At 51.5% G+C, this 16,605-nt stretch overlaps 1 protein-coding gene across 16 annotated transcripts in view; it reads right to left on the bottom strand.

Annotated features, from left to right (window-relative positions):
- Positions 1-16,605, bottom strand: part of BAZ2B (bromodomain adjacent to zinc finger domain 2B) — a 2,602,315-nt gene that overhangs the window by 2,041,899 nt on the left and 543,811 nt on the right. For all 16 annotated transcript variants that reach the window (XM_069616356.1, XM_069616365.1, XM_069616369.1 and 13 more), the window contains one exon: positions 2,551-2,712. In XM_069616356.1, coding sequence (XP_069472457.1) covers positions 2,551-2,712 — 162 coding nt within the window. The remainder of the gene's footprint in view (positions 1-2,550; positions 2,713-16,605) is intronic.

Below are 16,605 nucleotides of genomic sequence, written 5' to 3'. Positions count from 1 at the left end.
TGCAAGGACGTGTTGGGATACAGCTTCTTCCCGTAAGCCTCCAAGATCTTCCCCTCCTAGCCTAGCAGCGTCAGTGGTCGAAGTGTACGAAAAGAGGTAGTGGAACTATGTTCCCTGCTGGTCTGCCTGGCTCCCCACAAACCCCATCACCACACCGCCTCCCACACACAATACAAACCCCCAAACACATGCACCTGCTGTTTAAGGGAATGTAAAGTGTAGTGCATTGAAAGTGCAAGTTTCAACTTCTTGCTACCCTTTTATTTTAAAATGAAACCGTTCCGGAACGGTTTCTTTTTAAAATAAAAGTATAGGAGCTGTAAAACCTAATTTAAAAAAGTAGAGGAGCACCACTCCAAAGCGCTCCCGCTCACTTCGACCACTGAGCACCGTTGCAGAGGAGGAAGCTGAGGACGACAGAGGCTTGGATTATAGTGATGCCTCAGCGATCACCGAGGAGTGTGACAGGATGGGCCGATATTAAGAGTGTATCCCCTTAATCTGCCTGTACTTGGCATCCAGGCTTCGATTGACTGGCTGGACAGAGTGGGGCTTGAGTCAACCCTTTTTGGTCAGGGAGACTACATCGGTCTGCAGTGGAATACCCGTTTTGGCAGAGGTGCGCCACGTGAGGACTTCAGTAAGGACCCCCTCTGCCGGTTGCTCGACCTCGGGTTGAGGCAGGTCCAGGTACTCCGCCAGCCCTGCCAGATGTTCGTGGAGGGCCTTGGCTGACGAGGGCGTGTCAGGGTTCTCTTCCTCATCCGTGTCCTGAGGGTCCGGCGTCGGTGGGGGAGTAGCGTGAGCCGGCGGGTGAGGTACCGGAGCCAGAGGCTGTGGAGGAGGCTGGTACGGAACCGTCAGAGGAATCGGCTGGGGGGCCAGAGGCTGCGCCGGGGCCAGGGGCGCCGGCTGAGGAGCCTGAGGTGCTGGAAGCATTGGAGGGAGCACACCCCTGATGGTATCCCTGAGGATAACCCCCATACGAGGGGACTTCATGAGCCCGAGGAATCTCTCAAAGAACCTGTCTTCACAGGCCGGAGGAGTGGTATAGGATATAGACTGGGTAGCGGAGGCTGCTGGAGCCACTGCATACCCTGCCCATATGGACGCACCGGTAACCTTCCCTGTGCAAATGAAGGATAGGCTGTAGGCCACGTACCTGATTGGGGCCAGTCCCACTTGACATTCGTTCATCGCCCAACTCGTGGAATGGCGTCGGACGGGTGTGGATGTCTGGCACGGCAGCCGTTTTGACGAGTTGCCTCCCACGTGCCTGCGTCGTGTTGCTTGGCTCGCTGGGCCCAGCCACCTTCAAGACTCTTGAGTGTGGATCGCAAGGCCTACCCTGCTCCTCGGGCCTAGACCTGGTAGGTGCAACACCCTCGGGCCAGAAGAGCTGCGTTTAGGCGCCCCCTCTGACATATTGCCAGTACTAGGGCGTGGCCCCTCAGACATAATGCTGATACAAGGGCAGAGCCCCTCGGGTGGAGACCCGGTACAAGAACCTTCTGGTCCCTCAACACTGTCACCGGGAGGATCCGAGGATCCCTCGGCCTGTAGGCCAGTAGATGAAACAGCCTTGTGCACGTGTTGGTACGAGGACCTCAGCAGTATCTCCCGCATGGGCGAGTCCTTGGGAAGGAGTCTCCGTTGTCGGGTGCAATGGAAAATAGAGGCCCTTCCTTGGGCCTGGATCGATGTTTCACAAAGCCCTTGAGGTCGTCTGGAGGCGACTTCTGGAAGAGCTCCGTCCACCTGACTACTCTGTTCTTCAGAGATCTCAATGACAGGGCCTTGCACGCTGTACAAGCTTGCTAACCGTGGTCTGGGCCAAGGCAACATAGGCAGAGGGAGTGGGGGTCTGAAGTTGGGAAGAGCCCATTACAAGATGGGCACCTGCTGAACCCTGTGGCAGTCGACATGCGCCGGGTAGGAGCGTGACGCCTGAGGTCGATAACCTGTATGATAAAAGACAAAAAAGACAGAAGTATCCGTGCCTGGAATTACATGGCCGAAGCCAAACCCAGGAGTGCTGGTGAATTTGGCCTGTTCCTGTCAACGCGGAAAAGAGGACTGAGGAGTGGCGCCAGAGGGCGCAGCACATGCTCCCAGAGCCGCACACCCGCGCACCTCTAAATTTAAAGGGGAAGAAGGTTTGTTCTGGTGAAAAAGGTTCTGTCTCCCGTCCCTTGGAAGGGACACCCCATACCATATGGAGGAAAGAGGACGGGACGTAAGAGTATGTGAGCGATACGCTGCATTTGGAGCAGATGTTTCATTTGTCCAAGTACCACATGCCTAGTTTTCTGTGTTAGGTTTCCTTGCCATGACCATGAGTTTTGTATGGGGGAGTTTGGAATGTTCAAAGGGAAAGGACCTACATCTATTACAAGTTAACTTGGTACGCCAAACTGTCTCCCAACTGTTAAAACACAGCCAAGAATATGGATCAACAAAGTGAAAATCGATTTCTAAATTACAAACCGAAAAACACGCAGAACAGCATTGCAAAAGAATTTGAGTTTTGGTAAATATGAAAACACATACCTTCCTCTGCCACTCCTCTACCTTCTTTTCCAGCATTTTTTGCATGAAAGGAGGCATTATCATGAGTTTGGGTTGAAGTAGAAAAAATTGGTTGCATACCCAACAGAGGTGGATAGAAAGTTGACCCTGCACGAGCATGTGCCTCTGCTGTTCGCCACCATTCTGTAGAAAGAAACATGATGTAAAAACAATTTAAACAAAATACAATCTTAAACTTTTATCAACATCTAAATGATTCCATATAAAATATATAATTTCTAGTTGGCACTGTGAGGGGTCAGAAGTATGAAACATAAACCTTTATTTAAAGTATAAGAGTTTGGAAAAGGAACAAGTTACTTACCTGTAACTGTTGTTCTCCAGCATGGGTCTGTCATGGATTCACATGCTCATGAATATTCCATGTTGTCAGGCTGGGAATCCTCGGAAAAAAAAACATCAGTATCAGTTTTGTTTCCGATCTGTCTTTCTTAGTAGTAACCAATCACTGATCTCTGGGTCATACTGCCCCCAGCCAATGACTGCCCTCTCCTTAAGCCCCTCCCCCGGCAGCCATCCTCAGATTTGGTAGCACGTAAAGTGGCAGTATGACCAAGTGAAGAGCCGCAGAGGAGAAGGAGGGAGGGTTCGCATATGAATCCATGCCAGACCCATGCTGGAGAACAACAGTTACAGGTAAGTAACTTGTTCTTTCTCCAGCATGGGGTCTGGCATGGATTCACATGCTCATGAATATAAGAATACACAGCAGTACACACATGCACAACCACGGGAGGTGGCAAAAGGCTCAACATTAAGCATTACATAAACTCAACATCAAGCAACTCTTACCTCCTCACCAGGACCACCTTCAGGCGAACAGGTTGCGCAGCACTGCTTGGACGACTCTGGACTCATTCCTGGAATCCCGGTCGACGCAGTAGAATCTCGTGAAGGTGTGCGTCGACCTCCACGTAGCAGCCCTGCAGATGTCCAGCAGGGGCACACCAGACAAGAATGCCGTAGTAGCAGCTATCGCTCTGGTCGAATGGGCTTGCGGACGGTCGGGCAACGGTCGGTTGGCCAACCGATGACAGTGCATGATGCAGCCGGAGAGCCATCTGGAAATGGAAGCCTTCGAGAGAGCCTTCCCTTGGTTCACAGGTCCAAAGTTCACAAACAGCTCTGATGTCTTCCGAAAACTCTTTGTTCGGTCCACGTAGAACTTAAGCGCTCTAGCTACATCCAGCAGGTGCAAAGTCCTCTCGGCCGGCGACAAAGGGAAAACTGGCAACACCAAGGGCTCGTTCAGATGGAACTCCGACGGCACCTTGGGCATGAAAAAGGGGTGCGTCCTCAGCACCACCCTCGTATTGTGAAATGTCAAGTATGGAGGCTTGCAGGATAGGGCCTGATTCTCTCCCACGCGTTGTGCGGAGGTGATGGCCACAAGGAACGCGGTCTTCCATGACAGGAACTTCAACGGAGCCGAATGCAAGGGCTCAAATGGTGGCCCCATGAGCCTGGTCAGCACCACGTTGAGCTCCCACGCCGGGGCTGGAGCCTTCAACGGCGGGGACGATCGGAACAGTCCCTTCATAAATTCCTTCACTAGTCGATGAGACCACAAGGACGGCCGTCCTGTAGTTCTGGTGTATCGGGAGATCGCTGCCAGATGTATCTTGATAGAAGCGTGAGCTAGTCCAGCTTTGGCCAGCGACAGTAGGTATGGTAGCACTTTAAGTGTCGTAATCCGTAGAGGGTTGATCTTGTGTGCATGGCACCAGACAGAGAACCTCTTCCACTAATGTCCATAGCACTTGAGAGTTGAGGACGCCCTGACCTTTGCAAGAACCTCTCTGCAGTCAGCCGGGATATCGTACCCTCCAAACTCTAGTGCTGCCGGAGCCAGGCCTGCAAGCTCAGGGACTCCGGGTCGTGATCAAGAATAGCGCCTCCCTCTCTGGAGAGAAGATCTGCGTCTGTCGACAGCTTCACTGGTGGGGACGCTGAGAGGTCCAGAAGGTCCGGGTACCAGATCTGTCTCGGCCACGCCGGTGCGACGAGGATCATGCTGCACTGGGACCCCTTGAGCTGGCGGATGAGTCGAAGTAGCAGCAGCAACTGAACAAACGCATACAGGAACAGGCCGTCCCAGGGGAATGAGAAAGCGTTGTCTATGCTCCTCAGCTGGGGAAACCTGCTGGCGAACCTCTGGCACTTGGAGTTCGTCGCTGTCGCGAACAGGTCGATCTGGGGTTTGCCCCATCGTTGGAAGAGCCGATCCACTTGATCCTGGCGTAGTTCCCACTCGTGGCACGAGCGCAGCTCCCTGCTGAGTGAGTCAGCAATAGTGTTTTTTATTCCTGCCAGATGGAAGGGAACCAGAAACATCCCCTGGGCGACAGCCCAGTGCCACAGATCCTGGGCTTCCTTGGATAGGGCTGGGGATCTGGTGCCTCCCTGCTTCCGGATGTAGAACAAAGTGGTGGTGTTGTCGGTGAAGATCCTCACGACCTTGCCCTTGAGGGACGGGAGGAACGACTTGAGCACCCGGAATACGGCACAGACCTCCAAGATGTTGATGTGGAGAGACCTCTCATCCGGGAGCCAAAGGCCTCTTGCATGGAGATCTCCGGTGTGCGCACCCCATCCCTCCAGGGATGTGTCTGTCGTCACCGTCTCCTGATGTGCCGGGGTCTGGAAGTCCGTGCCCGCCGTGAGGTGTGCACGAGTGCCCCACCACTGAATCGCCCGACGGAAAACCTTGTTGAGCAGGATCTTGTCTTTGAAGCTGCCCGCCGCTTGCATCCAGCGGGCGTCGAGGAACTCCTGTAGAGGACGCATCCGTAGCCTGCACAGGCGCACTACGTAGATGCATGAGGACATTCTGAGGAGGGACTTGATGGATCTCACCCTGGCCACGTCCGTGGCTAGCAGGCGCTGCACCTTGCCTAAGAGGGCCTTCGTCCTTTCCTCCGACGGAGACGCCAATCGGTCCACTGTATGGAGCTTCGCTCCCAGAAAAAGTGCGACCTGCGACGGAACCAGATGGGATTTCGGGTAGTTTATGGAGAAACCCAGCTCCATGAGTAAGCGGACGGTCCTCGCCGTGTGCTCGACGGCAAGTTCTCTTGTCCTTGCATGGATGAGCCAGTCGTCCAGGTAGGGGTAGACGTGGATCCCCTGTAGGCGCAGCCGCACAGCCACTGGCGGTAGGCACTTGGTGAACACCCTGGGTGCCGACTTCAATCCGAATGGCAGAGCTCTAAATTGGTAGTGGCGTCCTTGAACTACGAATCTGAGGAACTTAAGGTGTCCTTTTAGGATGGGGAAGTAAGCATCTTCCAAGTCCAACGAAGATAGGAAGTCGCCCTCCTCCAGCTGTCCCAGCATGTGCTGGAGAGTGACCATCCTGAACTTCTGTGCCTTGATGTATTTGTTCAACCGACGTAGGTCCAGGATGGGGCGCCAACCGCTTGTGTTCTTTCTGACGAGGAAGTTTCTTGAGTATACGCCGGAGCCCCAGAGCCTCTTGGGGACGAGCTCGATGGCACCTTTCTTGAGCATCGGCCTTTACCTCCAACAGCAGTTGAGGGACGTGATTTTCCTTCCTGGCCACGGGAGGAATGAGGGGACACTTCTTTTGGAATTTGAGAGTGTGCCCGTGGGCCAGGGCATCCAGCACCCAACGGTCGGTGGAGATGGACTCCCACACGCTGACAAACTTCGCCAGCCGGCCTCCCACCAGGGTGATTTGGTGGGGGCCCGACGCTACGGCCGGTTCAATCTTGCTTGGAGGCGGCCTTGGCGCCTTGGCCTCCTTGGCGATGACGATGAGATCCTCCTTGTTTGCCGCGACCTCTGTAGGCCTCCTGGGACGAGGAGCGGGCCGCCTGGCGGTACGCAGAGGAACCACAGCCTGATCCCTTGGAGGCCCCCTGTCTGCCTCCGGTGCCCCGAAAGGGCCGCCGTTGCTGAAGGACTCCCAGGGCTCGGGCCGCCTCTGTGTCGGCCTTGATGGCCTGCAGCGACTCATCCACCGTTTTCCCAAACAGGTTGTTGCTGTTGAACGGCATGTCCAACACCCTGGTCTGCACATCCTGACGGAAGCCTGTCGCCTTGAGCCAGCCTCGTCGTCTAAGGCAAACACTGTTGCCTAACTGGCGAAACCCGGTATCGGCAATGTCCGTTGACACAGTTACGGTGTGGTCCGACGCCACCACACCTTCCTGCAGAATCTCTAAGGCCTCCACCCTCTTGTCGTCTGGTAGGAAGTACAGTAGGGGAGCTATATTGTACCATAGCTCCTTGTCGTAACGGGCCACAATCGCTAAGGCGTTGGGCACTTTAATTGTCGTCGCCGCCGACGAGATGACCCGTCACCCCATGGTGTCCAATTTCTTTCCCTCGCCGTCAAGTGGGGAAGTGGAGGTTGAAGATGTCGCCCCCGCCGCCTTCTTCTTGGCCGCCGCTGAGATGACCGAATCCGGCGTCGGCTGAGCCCTGAGGCACAAGGGGGCAGCATCAGGGACCTGGTACTTCTTCTCGTACCGGTTCCTCTTGGCAAGCGTCGTGGACAGGTTCGTCAGGACCGCAAGTCCCTCGTCCCAGATATCGCGAGGACCGTCTTTCTCTTGGCCTCTCGCCGTTGATAGAGGAAACCTTCCTTCTTCTGTTCCTTGGGGCAGAGCTGGAAGAGCTCGATGCCCTGGAGATCATGGCATGAAAGGAGCCAATTTCATCGGGCGGGGAAGGCCGAGGGTGTGGTGATGTAAGATCCAACCAGTCGTCACCACCGTCATCATCCGTCCCCGTCGTTGTGTCTGTTGCCGTGTCATCCCTGGGATCCGGAGAGGGGGGATGAAGGCTCCACGGGCCGCGAGGGCATGAAGGGCGGTGTTGATGAACTCTCCTCCGCTTGTTCGGAGGGCTTCCCAACGGGCACGGTTCTGGATCGTCCGCCGGGGCTCGTGGTAATCTCGTCCTTATCTCCGTGCATAAGGTTTGGATCTCCATCAAAATGGCAGCCAAATTGTCCTGAGGCTCGGGCAATGGCTGCAACGGGAGGGCTGGCCGCTCCTCCACTGGGGTCTCGTCGGCGCCACCGTCGCTATCTACGACCACCTCTTCGGGATCTCTCCCGTGGGATCGTACCTTCTCGAACCTCTCGTTGAGGCTCTTCAAGGCCTCCACCAGCTCCTCCTCAGAGGCTGAATCCGTGTCCGTAATGGCCACCACCCCCCCCCTCTTTTTCCACCGGGGTCTTCACGGGGGTCTTGTCGATGGGCTGGAAAGAGGATTCCCTCTGCGGTGGCAGGGAAACTCTGGGCCCAAGGTCGCTTCCAGTGGTATAGCCTCCACATGTCATGATGCCCGCTCCCGGGGAGGCGGTTGAAGCCCTGCATCCCCGAAAGCGGACATCCAATCCCCAAGGAAGGACCCAGCAACCCCATATAGGGGCCCTTTGGACAGTGTCCTGGCGCCTATGGCGCCAGGCTCATGAAAGACATCAGTCCTGGCGTCATAGGCGCCAGGCTCATTATGGAAGTGCTTGGGTGCACTTACCTGATGCAGACCATGCTGCAGGATCCCGGCCTCCTTGAGGCCTGAAAGGAACTACTTTACCTGTGGGACTAATTTACCATCCGGGCGTGGTCGGGGAAGGATACATACCTGATTGGAGGAAGGATACATACATGGAACTTCTTCCAAGGCTATTTAAACCCCACCCGAACAGCCACACGTGCTTCGCGTTGTTCTGCATCTAGCAGCTGGACGCTCACCGTGTCTGCTCCTGCATCCTGACTTCTGCCACGCCTGCCAGCATCCTGGATCACCTGCAAAGGAAGAGAAGAAGAGAAGAGAAGAAGGAAAAGTCCTTACCTGCTAAATCCGCATCCCGGAGACATCTCGCCGACAATCCTGAAAAGGAAGACTTTAATATAAAAGCTCATTGCGTTGATCGCTGCAGCGCCGCATTCCACTCACCTTTACAGGGCGCCTCCATATTCAGCAGCGATTATCCGGATTCGCAGTCACGCCCCAGCGCCTAGGGAGAAAAAGACCAGAACAAAAGGTGAGAGAGAGAAAGGAATAAGGAAAGCTAAATCTTCATGTTAAGACTTACCTGTTGATTCATTCCCTCTTCATTTCGGGTCCGCGCCGCATCCTGGCATTTCCGGACCCCAGCCCCTAAGGGGAAAAAGAGACATCAGCGTTAATGAGCGAATGAAAAGACATTACCAAAAAACGCTCATTAAAGACTTACCTGATTTCTACAAGGATTTCACTTCTCATCTCGGGTCGGTGCCTGTTCCCTGGCATTCCGTACCCCGGCCCCTATGGGGAAAAAGACACTAGCATTAGTACATTAATGCATGGACACAAGGGGAACCTCTTATCAAAAAACTTACCTGGAAGCCAAGCAAGTTTGGTTCTCACCACTCCGAAAATCCAGTGTAGTAACTGGATACCAACGCGCCCCTGCATCGGAAGCAGGATGGAGAGCTCGTCCTTCCTGACCCTAAGGTGAGACGCTACGAGGAATCACAGAAGGGTTTCGAGGAGGGTGAGAGGGGAAAGTGGGAGGCTGATTGCATTACCCCGCAGACAGTTAATCCCCTATTTTCGACTACAGAAGGATACTTCTGCGAGCCAGACAAGCCAGATTTGGGGGCCCGGTCCAGTCCGTCTTCCGAACCCTGCGCATCGCCTTAGAAGAGGTCACAGCAGCGCGAACCAGGCCAGCGCCTCCGTGGGAGTCAGGTGAGCGTAACACCACAGGCTCCGCCAGGGTTGCAGCGACTCCCTCGATAGAGGCCTTAGCCGGGTAAATCACGGCCTTCACCACCTTGGGTGCGCTTGAGGCCTTCACCTTTGAGGGTGGGGGGGTCACCGCCTCGCTCCCCCTCGGCTGAATCCTTCGAGATCGACTGGGGCCTCTCCAGAACCTTACCCGGGTTCTCGGATTTCCTCTTCCCCGAACCAGAGCGTTGGCTTGTGGTTGATGGTGCCGGGGAAGGTGCTCCCAGCCTGGCAGCCGAAGAGCCTGACCGTTCGGTGCTCCCAGTGCCCGCGGACTCGCAGTGCTTAGTCTTCGGTTGGGCCCCCGTCGCCGGGGCGCCCTCACAGGACTTAGAAGACCGCTCAGAACTTTTCTTCTTCTCACCTGCTGGGCCCTTCTCCAGCCAGCTTGCGAGGCGGGAACGACGATCCCTCATGGTCCGTTCCGATAGGTTCTTGCAGAACGGACAGTCCTCCACGTGCGTCTTGTCCCCATGAAGGCAGTAGAGACATCTCAAATGCTCGTCCTCCTTGAAAACATTCTGTAACCCACATCCAGGGAAGTTCCTGAACAGCTTGGATCGGAGTGTCAAGCTACCCTTGTCCTGGGCCGCATCCATTGCAGCCCTCAGATCTTCTGGAACCCTCCAAGAAGCATCACTCGACGAAAACTTCACCCTTGAGGGGCGTAGGAAATTCTGAAACGGGTCCCTGTTGATCGGAAGAAGAAACGGTGGAGCTTGAGGCTCGATTTGACCGAAAAATAAGAAAATCTCTTTGAAAAAGCACAAAAACGCAGCAAAAGCTCGAGAGCTATAGCACGAGGACTCCCAACACTTGAACGTGCGGTAAAAATCTGAGAATGGCTGCCAGGGGAGGGGCTTAGGGAGGGGGCAGTATGACCCAGAGATCAGTGATTGGTTACTACTAAGAAAGACAGATCAGAAACGAAACTGATACTGATTTTTTTCTTTACCAAGGATTCCCAGCCTGATGTTAGGGAGAATTCTCTGTAAGGCTAATTTCCCAAACCTAGTGAGTCCCCCAGCAGCTTTGCTGGATTTTTTGGGGTTTATTTTTTTCTCTACTAATAAGAGTGAGATTCTTTTGCTCCCACTCTTAGACATGATTTGAGGTGTTCCTTTAACTTGTGATGTGTTTTATGGGCTATGGGGTCTTTTACTCCATAGGGTCTCATGTGTTTTTTTGATGTGGGTTACACAGCACCCTCCGTGCCGTAACCCACGGGTGTCGTAGCGACCCCCTAACATAGACTCCATACCCTGGGACTGACTACTGTCTCCCAGGGCATGTAAAGTCACCATTGGCTTTGCTAGTCCCAAATTATGAACAGAAACCAGTACAAACCATCATATTGTGGACGTACTGGTCAGGCAATTCGATTGCCCCGGGGTCTGTTGTTCGAGGGGGCACGTCTCCGTCCCCCTTGATCGAGTTTTGGCTGGTGGCAGTGGATACTACTTTTTATATTCGACCGCGAATATATCTCTATGGGATTTTCCCATTGTTCGAGGCTACCAACTTTAATTATTTACTTCTCATAGCCTCGAACATACCGCCGGTTTATTTATTTAATATTAATTCGCCGGTCGGTATTTTTTGCCAGAACTCGATTCTAAAATGGCGTTTGTGTTCTCTTCTGTGACTCCAACCCAAGTCGAGCCCTTTGTTCTACTTTTTGGCAGGCTTCTCCACAGAAGCCTTCAAAAGTGGTGCCACTCTGTCTGGGTACCAGACGGGGTGTGGGAGGGGGGTTTAAGCACCCTGGACTGAGTTACCTTGGTAACTCAAGTCGCACTCTTGTGTGATTGGCCCAAGTGGTGAGCCGGCCGACTCACCACTTAGCATGTTTGATTGACAGCTAGGCTGAGTGAATGGGGGTATGCTGCATAAAAGCAGAGCTTTGGGGACTGGAACTTAAGAAGTCGCCACAGGACCTAAGAATCCGAGGAGGGAGAAGCTGAGCCGGCCTGCAACGACGACACCACCGGTGGAGCCCTGCTGAACCGTCTCACCACTTTTCCCAACGACAGAGGAGATCTCCAGCCCGGAGAGTCTTCTTCCTTCGACTGGTGGGGATAACCAGTCTACCTTCTTTTCGCCTCCCTGGAGCATCTCGTGGCCGCCTTACCTGTGCAAAGCACCCCGCAACCAGGATACCACGTTTTCACCACTACCACGAACTGAAAGGTTAGTACCTTTGTACCAGAGAACTCCGCGGCTGGTTTCTTCCCTGGCAGTGCAACGACCTTAATCTTTCCTCCACAACGAGATCTTCTCCTCCTCTGGACGATGCTGCGACTTGCACCCGCTGCCAGGAACAACTGCCCCCACTGGAGGATCCTCTCCATTTAAGGTACAGTGTTCCGCCTGGCTTCCCTTGCAACCGTTTGAACGGGGTGTATTAAATCCTCGTCTCTCGAACCTGGGTTAGCCCGGGACAACTTAGCTAACTTTCCTGCACTGAACTAAACCTTTTTCGAACTACCTCCACAAACTTTGAAGACTCTTTGTAACCATCTGATCTTGGGCATCTTCCGCCTGGCTACCTTGAAAGTGAGCCTGGCACCTAAACTTCCTTGCTCAGCAGTAGACTGCGCCTTCCTAACTTGCTGTGGTTCTTTAAAAAGTGTTTAGTGTGTATGCTTCAATAATTCTGCTTTTCCCTCCCTTTTTATTTAACTTGTTGGAGTGCCATCGAACGTTAAGCGCTCACCTCTGTCTGGAAATAAGTGGTGTTAACTAAGACTTGTCCAACAAGTAATCAGGGATGTACATATGATAATACTGATTGTGTTTTGAACTGATCTTACCAATTTAGTGCTAGTGTGTTTTATAAGTGTGTGTTAAATAAATAATGATATACTTTTACACCCAAGTTCTGGTCAGTGTTTGCTTGTGCTACTGTATTTCTGTACCTATTTTGGATGCTCTGTATACTGCCTAACTCTTCTTGAGGGAAGTCTGACTGCTCAGCCACAGCTACCAGTGAATCTGTGTTGTACAGACTGCTACCAAGTGGGTTTACTGCCAAACACCTGTAGTCTTAAATCTCTTGCAGTGGTCCCTAAGGGAACTGCACAGTTTTCTGCCTAACACCTGACGACGGGGAATATTCATGAGCAGACCCCATGCTGGGGAATACCTATCTTTCCCTATGACTAAGAGGGATTTCCCTACCTCAAAACAATAAACTAAGGGGTCAGTCAGGATGTCAAATATATATAAGTTCACAGTTGTGTCCAAAACAATTTCCTGCCCTTACACTATGAACTCAAAATAAACAAAACAAAGTTCCAAAAGGTGCATAAAGTAAAGTTTAACTTTGATGTGCCTGAACTTCTAAGGTAAGCGATTTCACATCCCTTTTCCTTACATCCAAATGGTTCACCAGACTTGATATTAGGGGGATGACTCTCTTCCCCTAACCCTTCCAGGTCCGCAGTGCCAAAAGGGACAATCCTCTTCCCCGGGTCTTTTCCCCTTTAACATGGGCTAAGAGGATGTCTCCCTCCTGTTAGCTCTCACAAAGTCCTCAATCCACAGCCCTGGTAAACTCTCCGGCCAGGGACTCTCTCTCCTTTCTTAGTGTGTGGTACCAGACCTGTGTCTCAGTTCCTTCTTTGGCAGGCCTGGCTCACTTGTCTTCCAAGTACTGCGAATATGAAGATTAGGAGTACCACTCTCTTCTAGAGAAAATGTGAGTCCCACATTCGCCTTCTCTGTATTTTGGTCAATGTCCTCTATAACTACTTTTACTTCTGTAAACTTCAACTAGTCCTAGTCCCTTTTCAGTATTAAACTGTGGATTCCCCAGCTTCTTATGGGTCCCTTGCCCTTGTCTCAGGTTTGTAACACTGCATCTTGTTTTGGTGCTACAGTATACTTCAATTGGTTTTTGGGCTCTCCCTGTGCCTTCCGGTCCACCTCTGCATGCTTTTGTACTTGATGCACGAGGGTCCTGGTCCTCGGATGCTCTGGTAAGTATCTACAACTTCTCCTGGGCTCTCAGGTCTTCCTTTGCCGACTTCCCCAGCTGCTCTCTTCCAGATGGAAAGTCTCCTGGTTCGCTCAGTCCTCTGTAAACTGCTACTGGCTGTTCCAGAGTGTACCCAGATACAGAGATTCCAGGCTTCCTTAGTTCCCCATAGACTGCTGGGGACCAAAGGCTCCCCCTCTCTCTGGATATGGTAGTGGTCCACAGCCACTTCTGCTCCTAAACAGGATTCCGGTTCCCTGCTCCTCCAGGGAAGGATTGACAATACTTCCCGATTCTCTTCCTCTATTTCTATTGGGAGGGAAACCAGAGGAAATCGGCAACCACTAGAATATTTAAAGTGGTTATGGAGGTAATCCTTGTTCCTCTGTTCTTCTCCCCTGTAACAGAACCTACAAAGTAATCTTCAGGAAGGCAGGTCGCCTTCTTCCTCATACTAGTACTTTTTAGGGTAATGGCAGGATGACCATTACTCATGAGGTTATTAGAGTGGGGGGTTTCTAGGGTCAGGAAAAGGGTGGGGATATTGCTTCCTTTTTGGATGCCTTTCCCTTCGTCACAACATGCTTGCAAAATGTTAACCCAATGGCTATGTTGCCATAAAAGGTACAATGCAGTTTGTGAGTTCTCAATAATATTAATTAGTGCTGGAAACCTCAAGCCACTATTGGATAACAGTACAAGTTACTCACTGTGGAAACTCTTGCATTGTGAGGAATCTGAGGGCGTCCTCACTTTCCCAATATATCCTCCTCCCAGGTGGACAGGGAAAGGCTGTCACTTTCGGATCTTGACCCTGGGGGCAGATATGCGAGGGAGGGTCACCTGGGTGGAGGAGGTTTAGGGAGTGGGGATGAGGCACCCTTGGGTGAGAAGCGGTATCCCCCATTTCCCTTTGGTGAAATGTCACAGGCTTTTATAGGGTATTACCAATCTCTTCCCTATTTTTCTAGAAAACACTCTAAAACACTCTCCTAATACACACCACCCTGGTACTGTGACGAGCAAGAGGGATGCCGACTACCAAGACTGTTACTCAGCAAAGGAACTGTTAAGACAGTTTTTCTGAAGTCCAACTAAGGCCTTAGTAAAACCATTCACCTGAGGCAGTACAAGAGTCCACTCTTAGTATAAGGCTGTACCACCCGAGTACACGGTAGCACAGACAGAGCAGACAGGCGTATTTTAGGAGGGAGAGAGGGCTGTAGAATCAGTACACATGAAATTGTAATACAAATGGTCCGAAGAAAAACTGAAACACTATGTTATGTAAAAATAAATTATTTATTTAAATACAAGTAGGCCCAGATAAATCTAGGGGGAAAGTAAGTACTAACACATTATATGAAATCACAATATAAATACACAACACTATACTTGAAGGCACACAGACCCAAGTATAGGCCTTATTTGAAATACCTAACAGTAGTTCTAGGAATGTCAAAACCTTTTCATACACATTCAGTATAGGCCACACCTATTTTTGGGGAGTAAAAAAAAAAACAAATGGTTACTTTTCACAATTACATTCACTAATGCAAGGGTAGTAGACCCTTCCAGTTGTACAGTGACTCACAGTTCAAATCACATACTCAGTCAACTGGACAATATACTTTTGGTGAATAGTGGAACACTTATTCTAGGTGTAGTAAAAACCTATACCTACTTTTGTGATAAGATAACCCGCAGTTAAAATACGCGAGTAAAACCTCAGGATGTAATTTTCAATTACAGGTGCTTTTGAGATCAGTGAAGGGAATAGTTTCTTACCTGTAACTCCATTTCTCCAGCATTGGTATCTTTCATGGATTCACATGCTTAGAATATTCCCCGTCGTCAGACTAGGACCCCTCGGTACACATATATAGCCTTTTCCAATAGGAAAACTTCCGACACTTTTGTGTCCTATCTACGTCCTTTTAGGACCCGCCTACGCATGCTCCGTAGGCCGTCCCAGTATAAGAGGCCCGCCCCCGCGGCTCCCCTTCAGATTTCGGCCCCTCCAAAGTAGGAAGGGTTAGACTTATCAATCAAATACATTACATTCTGGGGAGGTTGGCGGGCGCATGTGAATCCATGAAAGATACCAATGCTGGAGAAATGGAGTTACAGGTAAGAAACTATTCCCTTCTCCAGCATTGGATCTTTCATGGATTCACATGCTTAGAATAGATTGTATAGCAGTAACACTTGAGACGGCGGTGAGAATGTAATGTAATATACCCTCAACATACTACACAATGCATATGTACAGTAGGAATAAGTTACCTCAAATAACCTAACCCACATAAAATAAACTGTCATTAAAAGGTAGACAACATATTCTCCACAACGTGGAGCTTACCTTACTGAAACAGATGGCGCAGGACAGCTCTTCCCATCTGCACCTCGTCCGCATGCTGCCTGGCAAGGCAGTAGTGGCGGGTAAACGTGTGGGGCACTGACCATGCCGCAGCTTGGCATATGTCCGTCAACGGAATTCCTGCCCATAAAGCTGTTGAGGAGGACATCGATCTTGTAGAATGGGCCCTAGGATGTCCTTGCAGTGGCCTTCCGGCCTTAGAGTGACAAAACGCAATCGTCGATGAGACCCATCGAGCCAATCCTTGTTTAGAGATTGCTTTTCCTCTCGTGGACGGACCATACGCGACAAACAGTTGTCTAGTAGACCTGAATTCCTGTGTACGATGTAGGTAAAATTTCAGAGCCCTCTTAACGTCCAGGGTATGAAGAGCTTTTTCTGCTGCCGATGATGGTGTGGCGAAGAAAGTAGGGAGAACAATGGACGAGTGTTTGTGATACACTGTCGGAACTTTTGGGACGAACATAGGATTAGTTGCCAGGACTACTTTGTCCTTAAAGAATCTTAGGTATGGCGGGTCTACGACCAGCGCTTGCAGTTCCGAGATTCTTCTGTGATAGCAATCAAGAATACCAACTTCCACGAAATGAATTTTATGTCAGACGTGGCCATAGGCTCAAAAGGCGGTTTCATTAAGCCTGCCAACACTGTGTTGAGACTCCAAGTCGGGGGGAAATGTTTTTCCGGGGGAAAAGCTCGAAATAAACCCCTCATGAAGTGTTTTACAAGTCTGTCACTAAATAGAGGAGACGACTGCCTTTTCCTCGTGAACCTCGAGATGGCCGCCAGGTGCACCTTTATCGATGTGAAGGATAATCCCCTCTCCGCTAAGAGGAGCAGGTAAGGTAGAACTTGTTCCGGCGTCACCGACAACGGTTGTAGGCCCTGTTGTCCCCTACACCATTCACAG

The sequence above is a fragment of the Ambystoma mexicanum genome, chromosome 9 (genome assembly GCF_040938575.1).
Source record: "Ambystoma mexicanum isolate Mex_15411 chromosome 9, UKY_AmexF1_1, whole genome shotgun sequence".
Taxonomy (NCBI): Eukaryota; Metazoa; Chordata; class Amphibia; order Caudata; family Ambystomatidae; genus Ambystoma; species Ambystoma mexicanum.
Note: the sequence above shows the minus strand (reverse complement) of the source record. Positions and strands in the feature narration are given on the sequence as shown.